Here is an 18,927-nt window from a genome sequence, read left to right on the forward strand (position 1 = left end):
TCAAGTCTGTTTCACTGCTCTTTTGTGTGTCTCTTTTTTTTTTTTTTGAGACGGAGTTTCACTCTTGTTACCCAGGCTAGAGTGCAGTGGCGCCATCTTGGCTTACTGCAACCTCCACCTCTTGGGTTCAAGTAATCCTCCTGCCTCAGCCTCCCAAGTAGCTGAGACTACAGGTGCACGCCACCATGCCCAGCTAAATTTTGTATTTTTTAGTAGAGATGGGGTTTCACCATGTTGACCAGGATGGTCTCGATCTCTTGACCTCATGATTCACCCACCTCCGCCTCTGCCTCCCAATGTGCTGGAATTATAGGCAGGAGCCACTGTGCCCGGCCCCTCTTTTGTGTGTCTCACAGCCCGTAGGTCAGCTGTGAGTTGCAGTGATTCTACACATCTTTTTTTTCTTTTGGGAGTGCGTAACATCCATGAAAGCCGCATGCTTTGCATATAGTGGATGCCCAGTGATGATTGTTGGAATTCAAAGTAGTAAAGGCTCTGGAATCCCTGAAAGAATCTGAAAAGCAGGTTCTTCCCAGGAAATGGGCATGATGAGATAGGAAGGTTGCCACAAGGGGGAATGACTAGACTTGTGCAAAAGAACCAAAATGAATGGGCAGAAGATCAACGGGGTTTTGGTCCCATTACGAAGTGAATGTTTAACTAGGAGAGGCACTGAGATAAAAGACACATCTTACTTCTTGGGAAGCAGTGAGTTTCCATTGTCAGTGGTTGGTAGACATCAGACCCTGTTTCAATCCACTTGGAAGAGTACTGTAGCAGGAATTCTTAAGCAGGATTGAACTGTATAAGAGGCAAGATCTCTTCCACCTCTAAAATTCTCTAGTTGTGGTTATTGAGAGCTATGTCATAATAATACCACCTGACATTTTTCACATTTCTGGAGCTTTTACTATGCACCAGCCACTGTTGAAGACTCTCCATTTAATCCTCACAAGAGTTGCATAGGTAGGTGCTGTTTTTATTCCTTCCTCATACGTGGGGAGACTGCAGGACAGCACCTGAGATTGCACAGGTGTCAGTAGTGGAGGTAGGATATGCGCCCAGGCTTTGGCTGTCAGGCTTACACTCTCACCCTGTATACTACCACCCACGCAGAGCAACGTGCAGTCAGCCCTCTGCATCCATCGATTTCACCAGCCATGGATCAAAGATATTTGGGAAAAAATAATTTTAAAAAACCACACAACAATAAAAACAATAATACAATAAATAAATAAATAAAAGGCCAGGCGGAGTGGCTCACACCTATAATCCCAGCACTTTGGGAGGCTGAGGAGGGAGGATAACTTGAGATCAGGAGCTCAAGACCAGCCTGGTTAACATAGCAAGAAAAATAAAAAATAAAAATAAGTTCTATTTTTATTTTTTATTTTTAAAATTAAAAATATAGTATGATAACTATTTATATAGCATTTACGTTGTCTAAGATACTATAAGTAATCTGGAGATGATTTAAAGTATACAGGAGGATGTGCATAGGTTATTTGCAAATACTGTACCATTTTATATCAGAGATTTGAGCACGTATAGATTTCAGTGTCCATGGACAGTCCTAGAACCAGTACCCTGTGGATACTGTGGGAGGTCTATAATTTTTTATAGAGGTCAAAATCTCAAACTGAGATGGCACTCCTTTATTTTGCTGTAGAACTGTAATTTGGGATGTTAGTGTGGGATTCAGGAAGTATCATGAATGAATGCTATGTAATTTTTCTTTATATTCCTAAATAATTTTCATTATTTTATAGTCATGGAACGATATCTGTGTTAAACTTATTGGAAAGAAAATGGCCAAGACTTTTTGCTTTTTTTCTCTCTTTTTCAGATTCATAGAACTGAATCTCTGACGTTCCAAATTAATCCTGCTCCTAAAAGACATTTTGTTTTAGGCTCTTCATTACAAACACTTGTTGCTGATGAAATTTCACATGATGTGTAGAAATATGAGGAAAACAGATTCTGCTGGCAGTCCCTTTTGTTACATTTGCCTGGAAAAATTTCCTTGGTCATTACACCAAAATATCGTCCAGAAAGGTCCTGTTGCTCCTCGACTTCAGGGGACACAACAGTGTTCAAGTCTGAAACTCAGACTTGTTTGAGAAAGAGAATGTGCTTTCTTTCCTTCTTCCAGAGGATGAGATGAACTAGCAGATGTCAGTATCTTGAATACCTGACAAAATGCTACGTGGGCAACCTGAGCCAACGATGATGTCAAGTTCTCTGTAGGAGAGGAATTGGTTTGAAAACATTCTCTTCTTTCTCACTGTATCTGTTGTGGAAGAACACTGGATCAAGGAACTCTAAATAATAATTATTGGAGCAGCTATTTCAAATCTTATTCTTACATGTTATTAGTAAAAAGATAGGATTATTATTTCCTCTCCCAATCAGAATGCATCCGTAATTGTGAAATAAACCGATGTGAAAGAGTCAGTTGTCTTGGGTGCTAGCTTGAGCCAATAATTTGCGCTAAAGTGCATTTCGGACTTGGCATTTGTGCAGTCAACTGCCTAAAGCAGTGCTGTTCAAATATAACTATAATGTGAGATATACAAGTATTTAAAATTTTTCTAGTAGCCCACTTAAAAAAGTAAAAATAAATGTGAAATTAATTTTAAGGACTTAACCCAATATTTTTCAAAATAAAATTTCAACATGTAATCAATATAAAAATTTTTAGATATTTTAATAGTAGGTCTTTGAGATCCAATCTGTATTTTACACAATGACAGCATATCTCATTTTGGACTGAATTTTCACCAAAAATACTTTATCTGTATTTTTTTTTTTTTTAATTTTTTTTTTTGAGACGGAGTTTCGCTCTTGTTACCCAGGCTGGAGTGCAATGGCGCGATCTCGGCTCACCGCAACCTCCGCCTCCTGGGTTCAGGCAATTCTCCTGCCTCAGCCTCCTGAGTAGCTGGGATTATAGGCACGTGCCACCATGCCCAGCTAATTTTTTGTACTTTTAGTAGAGACGGGGTTTCACCATGTTGACCAGGATGGTCTCGATCTCTTGACCTCATGATCCACCCGCCTCAGCCTCCCAAAGTGCTGAGATTACAGGCGTGAGCCACTGCGCCTGGCCACTTTATCTGTATTTACATTTTATACAGTTCACAGCTAAAAAGGTAAATTTGCATACCCAGGTTTCTCCTAACATACCTTAAGGTTTTTCAATATGAAATAAGTATCAAAAAGATACTTTTATCTTTTAATCTTTCCACCTACCTTGCCATCTTCCTTGGTCTTCTTTTTCAGAAGATTCGAGTTTGAAGCAAAGTGGAATACAGTTTTACCAAAACAATAAAGTTGTATTTAGTGAAAAAATATTTTATATGGCTTCCATTTTAAATTTAGATGCAAACTAATTAAAAGTTAGACCTTCAGTTTCTTGGTCCTGTAAGCTCTATTTCAAGTGCTCAGCAGCCACATATAGTTAGCAGCTACTGCATCGGCTAGCACAAGTCTAAAGCTTACTTTGTAGTTGCAAAGACTCATAGTTTTCTCTGAATTGCGTACTCAGTGTTTGGTTGCAAGTGGGGGTGGGCTGTGTGACACTCGCCCCGCAAACTGCAGCCTGCCTGTTCCAGCACTCCCTACCTTTTCCCTTGCTACCAAGTAGAGGCCTGCAGAAGGAGGAAGACAGTAGAGGCTGGTGGAAACCAGTCTGTCAGAGCAGGGGAAGGTAACTGTTCTCTGTCCTTTTGCTTGGCAGGTCCATCTCCCATTTGCAGTGGTTGGCAGCACCGAAGAGGTGAAGATTGGTAACAAGATGGCAAAGGCCAGGCAGTACCCTTGGGGTGTGGTGCAGGGTATGTGCACAGCATGGGAGATGGAGTCTTCACACTTAGCCCCTGTATGAATGGTCGTGCTTCTTCATTTCCCGTCTTGTTTAGGGAGGTCCTCAACAGTGGGCTGGCAGCGGGAGGTAGTGGTGGGGCACACGTGGCAATTGTGGAGGTAAGGAAGAAAGAAAGGTAATCAGGTAGATGGGTAAATGAGAGAAGTGGCTGCCAAGCCATTGAGGTAGCCGCTCAAGGATGCTGGGTTGAGTAGAAAATTTATATGAAGTCCTGACCGGAAAATAGTTCTTCCCTAGGACTTGGAACTCATTTCACCAGCTAAGTATTAAAAAGTGGCAAAAAGTTTCTTGCGAACAGGAGGGTACTTTTTTCTCCCATCAACTATGAAAAAAATGTCTTCTAATAAAACGTTACTTTAGTAAACCTGAGACTTAGGAGAATATTTGATCTATATTTGGCACTCTGGGACGTGACCACAGTCTGACCTGAAAGCTTGTCGGGTGTGTCACTTTGAAGGGCAAGGACTCTGTGACCTACCCTTGTGCTGTCAAGGAGGACATCTAGTGCTGTGGATTAAGCAGGATGGCACAGAAAGTTCTTCATTGGTTTAAGTTGTACCAGTCCTCCTTTTCCTCTGTTTTAAATAAAGGCAGTAAGAAAGAGTACCTTCGAGATCCCTGGGGAAAAATACAATTTTTCTTACTCTTACCAATTTCTTTACAGTAAGAAAACTCCTTTCTTCTCGGTGGTGTTGATAAAATTATGTAAAAGTGCCCCTGCATAGTGATAGACAGCATGGAGTGGAACAAATACATCTGGCTTTGGGCCAGATGTTCTGGCATTTGAATCTAGATTCTGCTACCTCTCTTTGGGAGGTCATCTTGCTCACCAAGCTTCTGCATCTGCAAAGCGAGAGTCATGACATCTACTTGGCAGAGTTATTATGAGGGGTAAAGATGATACTTGTTTTCAAGCTCCTCCCCGTGCGCTGCGCTGAGCAGGCACTCGGCAGTCAGCGTTGTCATCAGTGTTATGGTCACTGTTGTCAGAAATCTTGTCTTCGTCAGGAATGTAAGGTGAATCCAGTAAAGGATTTTCAGATGGCCTTGAAACCCGAGAGATTTCAGGAGTGATGGTAATAACATCTTGGAAGCATCACTCCAGATATTTCAGTGACATCATTGCTGATCCCACTTCCTCCATTTCCCCCATCTCTTGTAGTTGAGAATGAAAACCATTGTGATTTTGTGAAACTTCGAGAGATGCTGATCCGGGTGAACATGGAGGACTTGCGAGAGCAGACTCACACTCGCCACTACGAACTGTACCGGCGCTGTAAGCTTGAAGAGATGGGGTTCAAGGACACTGACCCTGACAGCAAACCCTTCAGGTATGAGGGCTCCTGGCAATCAGGTGTCTCCCAGACAGTGGTGAGAATGGCATGTTGGTACATCACAGAAATGCTTCCTGGATTGAGATGGTGATGATGGAAGGATACAGTGGGTAAAGATTAATAGCATTGCGATAACTGCTTTATTTGCATGATCTCAACTAACTTATCTAGTTGGTGTATTTATTATCATCCACATTTTATAGATGAGGAAACTAAAGCACTGAAAGTGTAAACAAAGTACTCATGGTCCTCCAGGTAGTAAACGATGTTGTGGTGTTGAGCTCTTGCCATCTGGGTCCTGAGTCCAGGTTTCTACCTGTTCTATTGCAGAGATACAGAGCCTGGTCGATGCATTTACAAAGGTGTGGCTGCTGATTACAGTTTGCCCCATTCATTTTTGCCAAACAGCTTTAACTCCTAAGGCTCTTCCTTTTTCAAGCACCTTTCCTGATAGCTTTCAGTGGTTCAATAAAATTCTAACAACAAAGAATCAGTAGGAAAGGGACTAGCTTTTAGGAGATTTATGTATTTTCTTGTATCACTGATGGATGGAGATGCAAAATGCGAAGGGGAAAAGTGGATGTAGAATCAAATATTTTAGGTTCTGCAGGCCAAATGGTCTCTGTCACAGCTATTCAGTTCGGCCCTGTCAGAAGCCAGTGGTAGGGGTAGGGTTGGCAGGGCCAGGGTGCTGTTGCCCACACTGTGGTGAGTCGTGGGGATGGTTCTGGGTACAGGTGGGGGGTGATGCTGCCAGGTCAGGTTCACCACCTCCTGGTCGAGGAGAGGGTTGTCCAGACGGTGCCCAAGCAGCTTCTTTTTTAAAAAAAATTGTTCTTTAGGTTCTGGGGTACATGTGCAGGTCATGCAGAATTGTTGCATAGGTACACACATGGCAATGTGGTTTGCTGCCTCCATCCCCCCGAGCGGTTTCTTAATGAGGATTTGAATTGAGGTGGTGTGAGGTGTGTCTGGATTCTGTGCCTTTACAAATAAAACCTGTTTTTCTCCTCTTTGATGGCTAGCCCTGCGACACACTCTGATGTCTAGAAGCTGGCTGACTATGCAACCCGAGGCAGCCTGTGCACAGCAGATTCTGTCTCTGTGGGTCTGTAGGAGGGAGTTTATTTTCCTGTAATTGCTTTAGGGATAGTTTAGGAATGCCTGGGCTGGTCACCTGGCACTGTGCTACTGAGTTCCAGGAACATGTGTGTGCAGTGAGAACCAATGCAGAACCCAGACAAGGGGCTTCTGACCAAGAAGTTAACTTCTAGCTAACACTGCATCACTCATTTCTGCCCTAGGGGCTTGCAAAACTGACCATCTCCAACTATGTGAAAGTCACTTTCTGAGGCAAGGTGTAGGATACCTTTTTGTGTACACAGCGTTAGCTAATTGAACCTTGAAATGCATTTACCAGAAAATAGTCCTTACAAAGTCAAGTCCACTTTATGGTTGCTAAACCTGATGAAATGGTTTCTGTGTGGGACAGGCTGTCTTCAGTTTTACATTAAGTATTTGTGTTCATGGAAAGAGATAAGGAACAAAAGGAACTGCCATAAAATTGAATTCATTTTCCCCTCACCTTCATTCAAATCCAGACAGAGTACTGGGCCAGGAGTCAGGAGTTTGAGTTCCATTCTTGGTCCTGCTACGTTACATATCCTTAACCCATCTGGGCCTGAGTTTCTTCATCTGTGACATGAGGAGCTGAGCCAGATCAGGGAATAATCAGATCTAGTACAAAAAAAATTTTTGTCTATAATGGGTGAGATAGTAAATATTTTAGGTTCTGCAGGCCGAGTGGTCTCCGTCACAATGATTCAGTTTTGCCCTTGTCGTTTGAATGCAGTCATAGACCGTACGTAAATGAATGGGCCTGGCTGTGTTCCAGTAAAACTTCATTTACAAAAACAGATGGGGGGCCAGATTTGGTCCTCAGGCTGTAGTTTGCCAACCCCTAGACAAGATTATAACTTGGAGCCTGTAAAGCGCCTGCAAAAGTTAGAATGCATGTTACTGTTTCTTGAGTTTGTTAGACGTCATTTACCTTTCAAAATGTTTTACTTCTCAAAATGTTAAGAGCCTTTGGATAGTTGTGTTTCTTTTAACTCAGGAATGTGTGGAATCTGAAGAGTCTGCGATGCTGCCCTTAGCTATCTAAACCACCAGGAAGGGCCCAGTGACCTAAGTCTGCCTACCAGGACAGGCAAGACCAAGTCCTTCCACCATCTTGACCGGGTCCCTTAGTTCTCTGGGATGGTGAGGATTTCCTGCTGCCACAGACATGCAGCTCACTAAGTTGTCTGTGTAGCTGGCATTTTAATTAAGGCATCCCCTGCAAGCCTAGAGTAACTGCCCACCAAGAGGAGGTGGAGCTGGGTAGGCCCAGCAGGGCTTCTGCAAGGGAGAGCAGCTGGGCCAGATTACTACTTTGGCATTCCTGCTTCAGGGGCTTCAGGATTGGTGGGGGACGTCACTGAGGCTGCCTGATGCTTAGAGAGCATGCTTTATCCCTATCTCCTCTCCCCATTTGGATCCATTTCCACTGGCCTGAGTTTTACTTTTTGATGATGGAAAGGGAAAATGTGTGTGTGTGTGTGTGTGTGTGTGTGTGTGTGTGTGTGTGTATAAAACCAAGGCCTTTACTTATTTTCATATTAAGAAATTCCTAAAAAAAAGTAGACCTTCTAAAAATAAATGCCTTCTAACATCTTGATAACTGGGACCAGGTTTTCCATTTCAACTGGAAACAGTTTCTCCTCTTAGACCACCTGATGTCCTTCCTGGTTTAGGGAAGATCACCTGGTAGCAAAAGTTGGCTTTGAAGTACACGTCTTGGTAAATAGTGATATGAAATGAATTTGATTTTCCTTTTCTTGGAAACTACTACCTTTCAAAGGGCTTGCAGCCTTTCCCTTTGAAGGATTTTGGGTGCCCTCAGTACTTCCTGTGCACCTGAGACCACACTGAGGGAAGGATGGAGTGAGGTGACTGTGTTTGGAGGATGACAGAATTAAGGAAAAGCAGAAGCCACAGTTGATGTAAGTGATTTTCCAGAATTTCATCTGCAAAGTCACCATTCCTGGATGTGCTTGGAAGATGGTTCTTCCATGTGAATTTAGGCTGAGCTTGGAGGCGTGTAAGTCAAGGGCTTAAGGCTTTATTATATTCTCAAAGCACAAAGCACAGCATTTCTGCATGGTGGGCAGTGAAGTTCATCCTTCCCGGTTAGCACCCTTGTTCACCATTAGTCCTCTGGGCCCCACTGTGTTTACAGTACATGTTTATAAAGCAGAGAGTGACCTCTAAGGCCAAGTCTAATAAGAGGCAGCTGCCACTGTGTATGTTACACAGTGTGAGGCAAAAGAAGGAGCAGGGCGTACACAGAGTTGCTGTATTCAAGCCTTGGCAGCACACCGTGGCAGTAAAGCTGGTGGAGCCATCCGTGGTTTGCCTTTAAACCCGCCTGCATTCAGACTTGTGTCTTTTTTGTCTCATGACAGAATACGTATGTAGCCAGGCATTCATCTGCTCTTTCCCAACCCATTTTTCCTACCTGTCCCCTGCGCATGCCCAGCGCATGCCCGGAAGCCTTGAAACTCATGCTTCCAGCACCCAGGGCACTCATGCCTTCCCTGGACCCAGGCCTCTCCTTCCACCAGACCCCAGCCCCTTTCTGGCTGGCATTACAGGGTAGAAGAGGAGATAACATGTGCCTCCCATGAGCCACTCCCTGCTTCCTTTCTCCTGAGATGCTACAGTGCTTTTCCTAATAATACCTGCCCACGCTGCTCCCTTCTCACCTCAGACCGCCACCATCTCCTTGCTTTGCCCCCGTTCATCTCACACCAGGCACTCAGTTACCACCATTTTCTCTGAGGCCAACAAGGTCCAGGCCCAGGAGACTCATTTGTTTGTAGGAGTGGCTGGGCCTCCGTGCACCAGCCATGCAGTGCAGAGGGTAGAGTTCTGATCTGAGCAAGGCAGCCCGGGCTCAGTCCTAGCTCTGTCACTTCTTTGTGATGTGACCTGGTCAGATGACCTGTGTGTCCAGGTTTCTCCATCTATAAAGTGGGAGGTGATGGTAATGCCTACCGTATTGGGTTATTGTAAAGACTAAATGAATTCACATGTGTATTGCTCCACAAATGCGGGTAGTGATGATCATACTCTGGCATGCCCTCTGCTAAATGGTTTTAGATGAGAACAGAGAGAGAATCGTGCTGTGTGAGTCACTAGAATGAAGGATGAACTGAAGTGTCTGTGTTTAATCTCTCTTCCCTTCACTTCCACAAGCAAAACCTGCCTCTCCCAAGGGCTGTTAAGAGGAAATTACAAGATAAAACCCTCAATTTCAAATCAGCCTAAAACTTTGTGAAAAAAGGTACAGATTTCTCACTTAGAAAATGTTGTTAATAACTGTAATTAAAAATTAAGTTTGAAGGGCTAAAAGTTGCAAAAGATACCACTTGAGGGATGGGCACAGTGGCTCAACCTGGGAGGCTGAGGTAGGAGGATTGGTTGAGCTCAGGAATTTAAAACCAGGCCCAGGCAACATAGGGAGGCTTCATCTCAATAACAACAATTAGCTGAGCCTGGTGGCGCGTTCCTGTGGTAGGTCCCAGCTACTCGAGAAGCTCAAGTAGGAAGAGCACTTGAGCCGAGGAGTTTGAGGGCACGGTGAGCTGTGATCCTGCTCCTGCACTCCAGCCTGAGTGAGACAGTAGGAGCCTGTCTCAAAAAATAAATAATTATATGTATGCCTGCCTGAGTGGCTCCTTAGGCTTTGTATAAAGAGATAGAATCACTTTGGATACCTTTACTGGATATGAGCCAGTTAGTTAGGTAGAGCCAGTTCCTTCTGAGCTGGTGTTCAGTGACTGGAAATACTAGTGAGGGTTTCTGGGATCTCTAGTGGACAACTCGACTGGCAGAGGTGCCTGGGAATATGATTCTGTGGATGTTGTGGTTATTCTAAGTTATTTATAGGTAACTAATTACAGGTATGACTTCTTGGGGTAAAGTTTGATGGCTTCTTTCATATGTTCCTGATCATTGTTTACAGTATCAGAGTTCAAAAGCTGGCTTACGGGGATGGGGCGCAGTGGCTCATGCCTGTAATCCCAGCACTTTAGGAGGCTGAGGCAGGTGGATCACGAGGTCAAGAGATCGGGATCATCCTGGCCAACAAGGTGAAACCCCGTCTCTACTAAAAGTACAAAAATTAGGTGGGTGTGGTGGCACTCGCCTTGTAGTCCCAGCTACTCAGGAGGCTGAGGCAGGAGAATCGCTTAAAAAATGGGGAGGCAGAGGTTGCAGTGAGCTGAAATCGGGCCACTGCACTCCAGCCTGGTGACAGAGCGAGACTCCATCTCAAAAAATAAAAAAGCTGGCGGCAAGCTGGCTCACATCCTAGGACACAATGATACAGGAAGTGGCATTTGTTGAGCCCATTTGCCTGCTCTGGCCAGGGTGTCAAAATTGTTTCCAGACTCATGTCTGAAGCTAATCTTGTCAATGGCACTGTTGCTCCTTAGGCTTTCTCTGGGACTAGGCTTTCCAGCCTTAAACTGCAAGCTTCACTATAAAAAGCATTTTCTATTATGATCCAGTATACACATTTCATGTAGTAATGCCTACTCTTAAACTTTTTAACATACTGGTTAAGACCCACAATTGAGTTGTGATTCATACTTTCAAAATACATATCCAGGAACTGGAGCATAAGATAGCTCGTGGTTGGGACTGGATAAGGCAGAGTCATTTAGTGAATTCTCAGCATTTAGGGTAGCATTACCCAAAGCACATTCTGTCGGTAAATTGCTTAGTTTCCGTGATCAGACAAATTTGGAGAGCTCTAAGACAATCAAATTAAACAGGTTCTTTTACTGAAGGGCTTCTCAGCATTTAAGACAAGCAGTAGTTAGCAAACTCGTTATATCAAATCACCTGGGAAGCGTTTAAAACTAGACCATTTTGCTTTACAAGACATCCTGAATCAGCCTCTCCAGGACTGAGCTTAGGGACTCTGTATTTAAGAAAGTGCATGCAACAAAACGTGCCCAGTGCCCCTGCTGTGCAGCCAGGGTTGAGATCCATGCACTGTGGATCTCCTGAAAGGAGAGTAGGGGCAGCGTTTTCCCTTCCATCGTTTGACTTTGGAGCCCGTCTTCTGGAGATCCTTTCTTGAAATCGGTGGTCTCTGGAATACATTTTGAGTAGTGATTCCATCAAAGTTTCCATTGTTTGTTAGAAAGAAGAGGGAGATGTATTCATTACCCTAAAATCAACAAAAATTGCATTTTCTATAAAATTTCATAGGAGGGATAAGTCATCCTCTGCCTTTGGTAATTCTGACCCAGATAATAGTGATAATTAGTTTATTATAAGCTAATACACAAAATAAAATTCATGAATTATTTTATAGTTCTGTTATCAAAACACTTATCTCCATTACTATAGATCTTAAACTTGAAATCCAACTATTGCTATTAATAGTAGCCAGCACTAACATTGGCCAAACATGTTTTTATCTTGTAAGATAATATGAAAGCTAAATGTAACTTTCATTGTTCATAAACAGGTACCATTGACAGTGGTGAGGGCAAGAGAACTTATTTTTATTTTTATTTATTTATTTTTTTTTGAGATGGAGTTTCGCTCTTGTTACCCAGGCTGGAGTGCAATGGCACGATCTCAGCTCACCGCAACCTCCGCCTCCTGGGTTCAGGCGATTCTCCTGCCTCAGCCTCCTGAGTAGCTGGGATTACAGGCACGCGCCACCATGCCCAGCTAATTTTTTGTATTTTTAGTAGAGACGGGGTTTCACCATGTTGACCAGGATGGTCTCGATCTCTTGACCTCGTGATCCACCCGCCTCAGCCTCCCAAAGTGCTGGGATTACAGGCTTGAGCCACCGCGCCCGGCCTGAGAACTTATTTTTAATAAACTATTAGCCATATTAATTACGTAAGTATAAACCAGCCCAATTAATGTTTTCTTTTTTTGAGACAGAGTCTCTGTCACCCAGGACAGAGTGCAATGGCACGGTCTCAGCTCACTGCAACCTCCACCTCCCAGGTTCAAGTGATCCTCCTGCATCAGCCTCCCAAGTAGCTAGGATTACAGGTGCCTACCACCACACCCAGCTAATTTTTGTATTTTTAGTAGAGATGGGGTTTCACCATATTGGCCAGGCTGGTCTCAAACTCTTGACCTCAGGGGATCTGCCTGCCTTGGCCTCCCAGAGTGCTGGCATTAAAGGCGTGAGCCACTATGCCTGGCCTAATAAGTTTTCTAATACTAAACTAGTTGTGTGGTTCATTATAGATGTCTGTATCTACGTGCTCGTATGTTCCTATCACCTGAATTTCCTTTTTCTCCGTCTAAATGGACGGATATCAGTGACGTGGGTGGTCTGCATGGTGCCAGGGGTCATCTAGGGTTGCTATCCAGTTTGTAGTCTACACTTTGGATGAATTTGGTCCATGGGAAAGGCAGATATACTACAGAGGGTTACTATACAATAGTTGTTGTAGGGAAACTACGAGAGAGAGAGAGAGAGAGAGAGAGAGAGAAAGAGAAATAACACGTTATAAAATATCAGCAAATGTTTCTGTGTGTATTTGGAGGTGGCAGTGGGGGTGTATTTTCTTAAGCTGTGTTACCAAAGTGATTTCTCTGTAAATATATTTGTTTTGACTTAGAGATAAAGCTGAGCTGCAACATTGAATGTAGAATATTGGGCTCTAACTTCCGAGACAGGAGGAGGATAGAATTGAAAACAGAAATTAGACTTCTCCCTGTTCTGTTTACAACTGATAATCTCACTTGAAAAGTAGCAATTTTCTACAATACCTTTAGAGATAACGTTGTCTCTTTAGTTTGCTTGCTGGGTCTATTTTCCACATTGAGGGCTGGAGGAAGATGAGAGGGGAGGGTACCATTTAGTGGGCACTGATTATATATCCGCTGTTTTACTCCCTTCCCCTCATTTCATTCTCAGGGTCGTAGTCCTAAAAGGTAAGTGTCACTGTATCCATGTCTAGACTTTGGAGGCTGAGGGAGGTTGTGCTTTTCTTTTCTTTCTTTCTTTTCTTTTATGAGGTGGAATCTCACTCTGTCACCAGGCTGGAGTACAGTGGCGTGATCTCAGCTCACCGCAACCTCTGCCTCCCAGGTTCAGGCAATTCTCCTGCCTCAGCCTCCCGAGTAGCTGGGATTACAGGCGCGCACCACCATGCCCACCTAATTTTTGTATTTTTAGTAGAGACGGGGTTTCACCATGTTGGCCAGGATGGTCTCAATCTCCTGACCTTGTGATCCACCTGCCTCGGCCTTCCAAAGTGCTGGGATTATAGGCGTGAGGCACTGTATCCAGCCAACTTGCTTTTCTAAGAACAGCTGGTCAGTTTGTACAGCCTGAATTCAAACCCGGATCTGTGGGACCCCAGTGCCTTTTCATTTCTTCCCCTATACCAGGCCTCCTCCATATTCTCAAATTCTAAACCACCTCCTCAGCCCAGGCTTTCCCTGTATGAATATATGTAAGATAAAACCTGGCTAGTCAGAGACACGCCTTTAGTGCTGTGTCGTGCTTACTGACTGATTTCTAGTTCTTGATGCATCTGTCTTTCCAACCACAGCACAACTAAAAGCAGAATGATGCCATTCTACTTGTGCTTTAATATGGCAAGCAGGAGCTTTATCTGTGTTTTGGAAGTAGATGGGTAGAAATTACATGAACTGAAATTTCTTAGTATACAATTTAATGATGCTGTCCTTGGTTTGTGGATTTTGAATAGTCTTCAGGAGACATATGAAGCAAAAAGGAATGAATTCCTGGGAGAACTGCAGAAGAAAGAAGAAGAAATGAGACAAATGTTTGTTATGAGAGTGAAGGAGAAAGAAGCTGAACTTAAAGAGGCAGAGAAAGAGGTAAGCCATCTGTCCTACTTTACAAGAAATATTTGTGAGAGAGAGATTTTCTTAACACTTCTCACTTCAGAGGACTTCATGATGGTCCAAGTACTTTCTACATGCATTTTGTCATGAGTGACCTACAAACCAGGCCAGAAAAATGAGTCGGATAGTCTCAACCCCATCTTACAGATGATAAACAGGTTATAAAACTGTTTTTACAGTCACATACCTAGTTAGCAGCAAAATTGAGACTAAAACTAGATCTTAGGTCTCCAGATCTGATCACCTGGCCTGTGTATCTCTGTGTTTCTTCAGTTTACAAGTCTTAAAACACGAGACTTGGGATTCTGGGACTATTATCATCTTAGTCTATCTTTGGCACTGCCTTGGGGACAGTGATCTGACACTTGTTCTCGAAAGCTTGTACTCCATGTCCGTGCCTGTGCTTCTCCCCTCACAGGGCTCACACTCCCTGCTCCAACCTTACCTTAGTCCCCCTCCCCTGGCCAGATTAACTGCTTCCTAGAAGTTAACATAGATTAGTACTATGACACTCATTTCATTGTGTTTGAGTGTGTGTGCATGAGTGCTTGTGCACATAATGTCTATTTCTGCTGCTAGATAATGAGTATCTGAAGTGTTTGACCTATATCTCTGTACATTTGTAAGTGAAGTCACCTAAGTAATTTCCTCATTTTCTTGTTTTTATTTATTTAATTTATTTCAGCTTAAAAATGGCTGAAACTTAGAGGCTATTTAAATAGCTAAGCACCCAAGATGGTTTTACTGCAGAGAAAGTTGAGCCTTATTTGCTGTTGGCTTTAAGAACTAAAGGGATAGTGGGTAAAAAAGTCTAGAATTACCTAGTAAGAATTCCTTCCTTTCCCTTTCGTTTCTTCTTCCTTTCCTTTCTTTCTTCCCCTTCCTTCCTTCAGGGCCAGAAATTTCCCAACACATTATTTAAGTAGCAGATACATAATGCATCTCTCTCTCTCTCTAAGTAAATGTTTTTTTTATACATTTTGAAAAAGGACCAGAGGTAAAGAACCACTTTTACCACTAGGGTGAATTTTTTGTTAGGATCATAGATGATTTTGGCCAGGTGCGGTGGCTCACATCTGTAATCCCAGCACTTTGGGAGGCCAAGACAGGAGGATCACAAGGTTAGGTGTTCAAGACCGGCCTGGCCAACATGGTGAAACCTCATCTTTACTACAAATACAAAAATTAGCCAGGTGTGTTAGTGCACTCCTGTAATCCCAGCTACTCAGGAGGCTGAGGCAGGAGAACTGCTTGAACCTGGGAGGCAGAAATTGCTGTGAGTCGAGATTGTGCCACTGCACTCTAGCCTGGGTAGCAGAGCAAGACTCCATCTCAAAAAAAAAAAAAAAGGATTGTAAATATTTCTTATCTTCTTCAATATGCCTTTTAAAATAACTATGTATCTTAATGTCAGACAAGTTTTGAAGCCGGCCATGGTGGGTCACGCCTGTAATCTTAGCACTTTAGCGGGCCGAGGCAGGCAGATCACTTGAGGTCAGGAGTCTGAGACCAGCCTGGCCAGTATGATGAAACCCCATCTCTACTAAAGTTAAAAAAATTAGCTGGGTGTGGTAGCACATGTCCATAATCCCAGCTACTTGGGAGGCTGAGGCAGGAGAATTACTTGAACCTGGGAGACGGAGGTTGCAGTGAGCTGAGATTGTGTCATTGCACTCCAGCCTGGGCAACAGAACAAAGGACTTTTTGGTCCCAAGGAGTTCAAGTGTCACGGGAGTCTAGGACTCTGAGGGATGCTCTTTAGCATTATGGCCCGGCTCCTCCAGGAAGTCAGCAAAACGGCACTTTACATCTGTAGTTAAAGTCAGTGCAGCCGCATGACACATGCTTTGTCTTTTGAACAGATCCAAAAAACTTTACATCAAAAGAATTTTCATTCTGTTCACCAAGCCTGTCTTTTTCTCTCCAGCTTCACGAGAAGTTTGATCTTCTAAAGCGGACACACCAAGAAGAAAAGAAGAAAGTGGAAGACAAGAAGAAGGAGCTTGAGGAGGAGGTGAACAACTTCCAAAAGAAGAAAGCAGCGGCTCAGTTACTACAGTCCCAGGCCCAGCAATCTGGGGCCCAGCAAACCAAGAAAGACAAGGATAAGAAAAAGTAAGCAGGTGTCACCCCCACACATGGGGGACCTCTAACAATTTATTCCTCTTGCATGTCTCTACTTTTCCCATTTACAGACTGGAAACTGGTCTTTTACCAGAAAGATAAAAGCAAGTATTTTCTCTACAGTGCAGGGAAGATGATGGTTTTAAAATATTTTTAAAGGTACACAAAGATTAATTTATAAAACTTGACCACATTGACCAAGCAATCAGGCCTGCAGGAACCTGCTGTCTCCAGTAGCATCTTCCACACCAACACTAGGAGTCTCGAAGAAGACAGGTTGATTTCTCTTCCGCACCCTCTGAAGCCAATTCTTATGACTCTTGATAGAGAGAATCCTAAAATCATGATTGTTAAAAATATTTTCCTATTCTGTGTTGTAAGACTTTGTCAGCCAGTCAATGAAAGTCAAGCCAGTCACTGAAAGTCTTGTTCCCAAAATGAAACATTTGGAAGAGCTCCTAGTGGCCACTAGTTTCCTCTGAATTCAATATGATGAATTGTTTTATTGCGAAATGGGATCAAAATGCCTATCCAGTTGACACCCCTGCCAACCCTCAAGCCAAACCTAAACCCACTCATAAAAGGCTTTTTAAGTAAGGTCTTAACGTCATGTGCTAAAGGGTCAGATTCTGCTCTTGAGTTGGTCACTTCCTATGATACTCTAGTAGCAGCTGCCTGAATCTAGTGGGAGATTTAGGCCTGCCCTGACATTCTCCTGTGATTTGAAGCTCTCCTTTGAATCATCATAAAGCCTAGTTTGACGTCAGTAACTGTCAGTTTTGACAGGAAGCATGATGATAAGGAGACCACTGAGGAAAACCTTTGTGGTATTTCAATGGCAGATATGCAGATGCTGCCCTCCTTTGTCTAATGGGTGGTGCTTTTAGGGCAGCTATTTAATATAAAGCAACTCAGAACTTGTTTCAGAAAGTCTTGCTCTTTTGCCTTACATGCCAAGGTTCTAGGGAAAAAACTGACCGTAAGTAAACAAAAACATTGATACTTAAGCACATAAAGAATTACATTCTTTAAACATAGAGTACATAGGATCAAGTCTCTGCATGATCATTGAGACGTGTCATAGGGAAGAGGGAGCACAGTGCTCTTGTCCGCTTAGGCTTGGTGAACATGCAGTAGGCTCACCCCCAAGGAATCTCATTATGTTGCCTGCAGTAAAAATAAAAATGAACTGCTACAGTGACACTCTGAGAGAGTTTTAAATCATGCTTTACAAACTTTAACTTTCTGAGCTCTGAGATAGCAGGAAATGTATCACCAGAGCAAGGGAGGAGGCAAATTTTCTGAACAATAATAGAAGTGGTTGTGATTTTATTTGGAGTTGGCACAGATCTAAGTGACCAAAGGTATTCAAGGGCCCAAAGTTTAGTTATGCTGGATTAATTCTGAGAGTAGCAACTGCATAGGTTATAATCCAGTTTAAGAAAACCCTTTGTAGCTATGCATGTCAGGAGAGCATCTGACACTAATGGTGATGTTCCCCATTAAGAGACTCAAGAGATTACAGTGACTCTTCCAGTGAAGACAGATGAAAGCCATTTGGCATTGTACCTTTGTTGATCCAAACTAACCAAGGATATAGGTGTGCGTGCGTGTGTGTGTGTGTGTGTGTGTGTGTGTGTATGTGTGTACACATACATCTATATGTATGAATGAGACAAAAAGCTGCTGACTTAATAGCTTAGGAAACCCAAAGTTTTTCTTTTCACCCTGAAGCACTAAAGTGCATAAAGTTTCAAGTTTTAAAATTAAGAATGTTTCTAAAAGACCAGCAATGTTAAAAGAGTATTTCGTGTATACTAGACGTGCCTTTAAGCAATAAAAATTCCAAGAGCTGATCATTATTGTGCCTCCATTTTAAAAAAGTTTATTTAGTAACAAATGTCCCAGTGTAGGGAGGTTTTTCCTCGCCCTTTTGAACATGTTAGGTTATTTTCTTCCTCTCCTGGGGCCTTACCAATATTGCTTTCAAAGTTTCTATGAAGCCTGCGTGGATTCTATTTTAGCTTATTTATATATTCTCATTTATTTTGAAGGATATTTTACTTAATTTGGTTCAGAGTAGTCACCGGGTTTTGTACCTGACAATGGCACATATTCTTCATGTAACTATTTCTAGGTCCTTACCCTTTTCCACACTTTCCGTTTGTATAGTGAAAGCAATTGCCAGTGGAGACCTGAATTATCAAAGTTAAAAAAAAAAACAAAACAAAAATTACATTTCTTACTGCCACTGGCAATGGAGAGTTTTGGTTAGAGGGGACTACAGAAAGACAGTAGCCAGGCTAACCAGAGCAGCACTCTGCAAAGAGCTGTGAAGATGCCTCCCAGCATAGAGCTGGAGCAGTTGCAGGAGCTGCTGTTTAGGCGCTGGCTTCACTGTAGGTAGAAAATGAAAAGGCAGACGCTTACTTATTTACCTGCTATGCTTCCACCTTAAAGCCTTAGTTTTTCTAATAGTTTTAAATTCTCTTTTTCCTACTCTAATGACACGCTCCTTTTTTAACGTAGGTAAGGCTTTATACTTCTCCTTGACCTGTAGTGGCATGAGAGTGTATAACATTTCCTAAGATAACAGGCAAAGTAGAACTAACCCTG

The 18,927-nt window shown here is 42.9% G+C and overlaps 2 protein-coding genes across 10 annotated transcripts in view; one reads left to right on the forward strand and one right to left on the reverse strand.

Moving 5' to 3' along the window:
* SEPTIN11 (septin 11) overlaps window positions 1–18,927 on the forward strand; it is a 100,214-nt gene that overhangs the window by 66,061 nt on the left and 15,226 nt on the right. For all 9 annotated transcript variants that reach the window (XM_074396313.1, XM_074396318.1, XM_074396314.1 and 6 more), the window contains exons 6-9: window positions 3,740–3,836; window positions 5,049–5,217; window positions 14,028–14,160; window positions 16,115–16,302. In XM_074396313.1, the coding sequence (XP_074252414.1) occupies window positions 3,740–3,836; window positions 5,049–5,217; window positions 14,028–14,160; window positions 16,115–16,302 (587 nt within the window). The remainder of the gene's footprint in view (window positions 1–3,739; window positions 3,837–5,048; window positions 5,218–14,027; window positions 14,161–16,114; window positions 16,303–18,927) is intronic.
* Window positions 11,090–18,927, reverse strand: part of CCNI (cyclin I) — a 52,025-nt gene continuing 44,187 nt past the window's right edge. The window contains exon 8 of the transcript XR_012516862.1: window positions 11,090–11,503. The gene's annotated coding sequence lies outside the window, so the exon portion shown is untranslated. The remainder of the gene's footprint in view (window positions 11,504–18,927) is intronic.

Source organism: Saimiri boliviensis, chromosome 3 (assembly GCF_048565385.1).
Source record: "Saimiri boliviensis isolate mSaiBol1 chromosome 3, mSaiBol1.pri, whole genome shotgun sequence".
NCBI classification, from domain to species: domain Eukaryota; kingdom Metazoa; phylum Chordata; class Mammalia; order Primates; family Cebidae; genus Saimiri; species Saimiri boliviensis.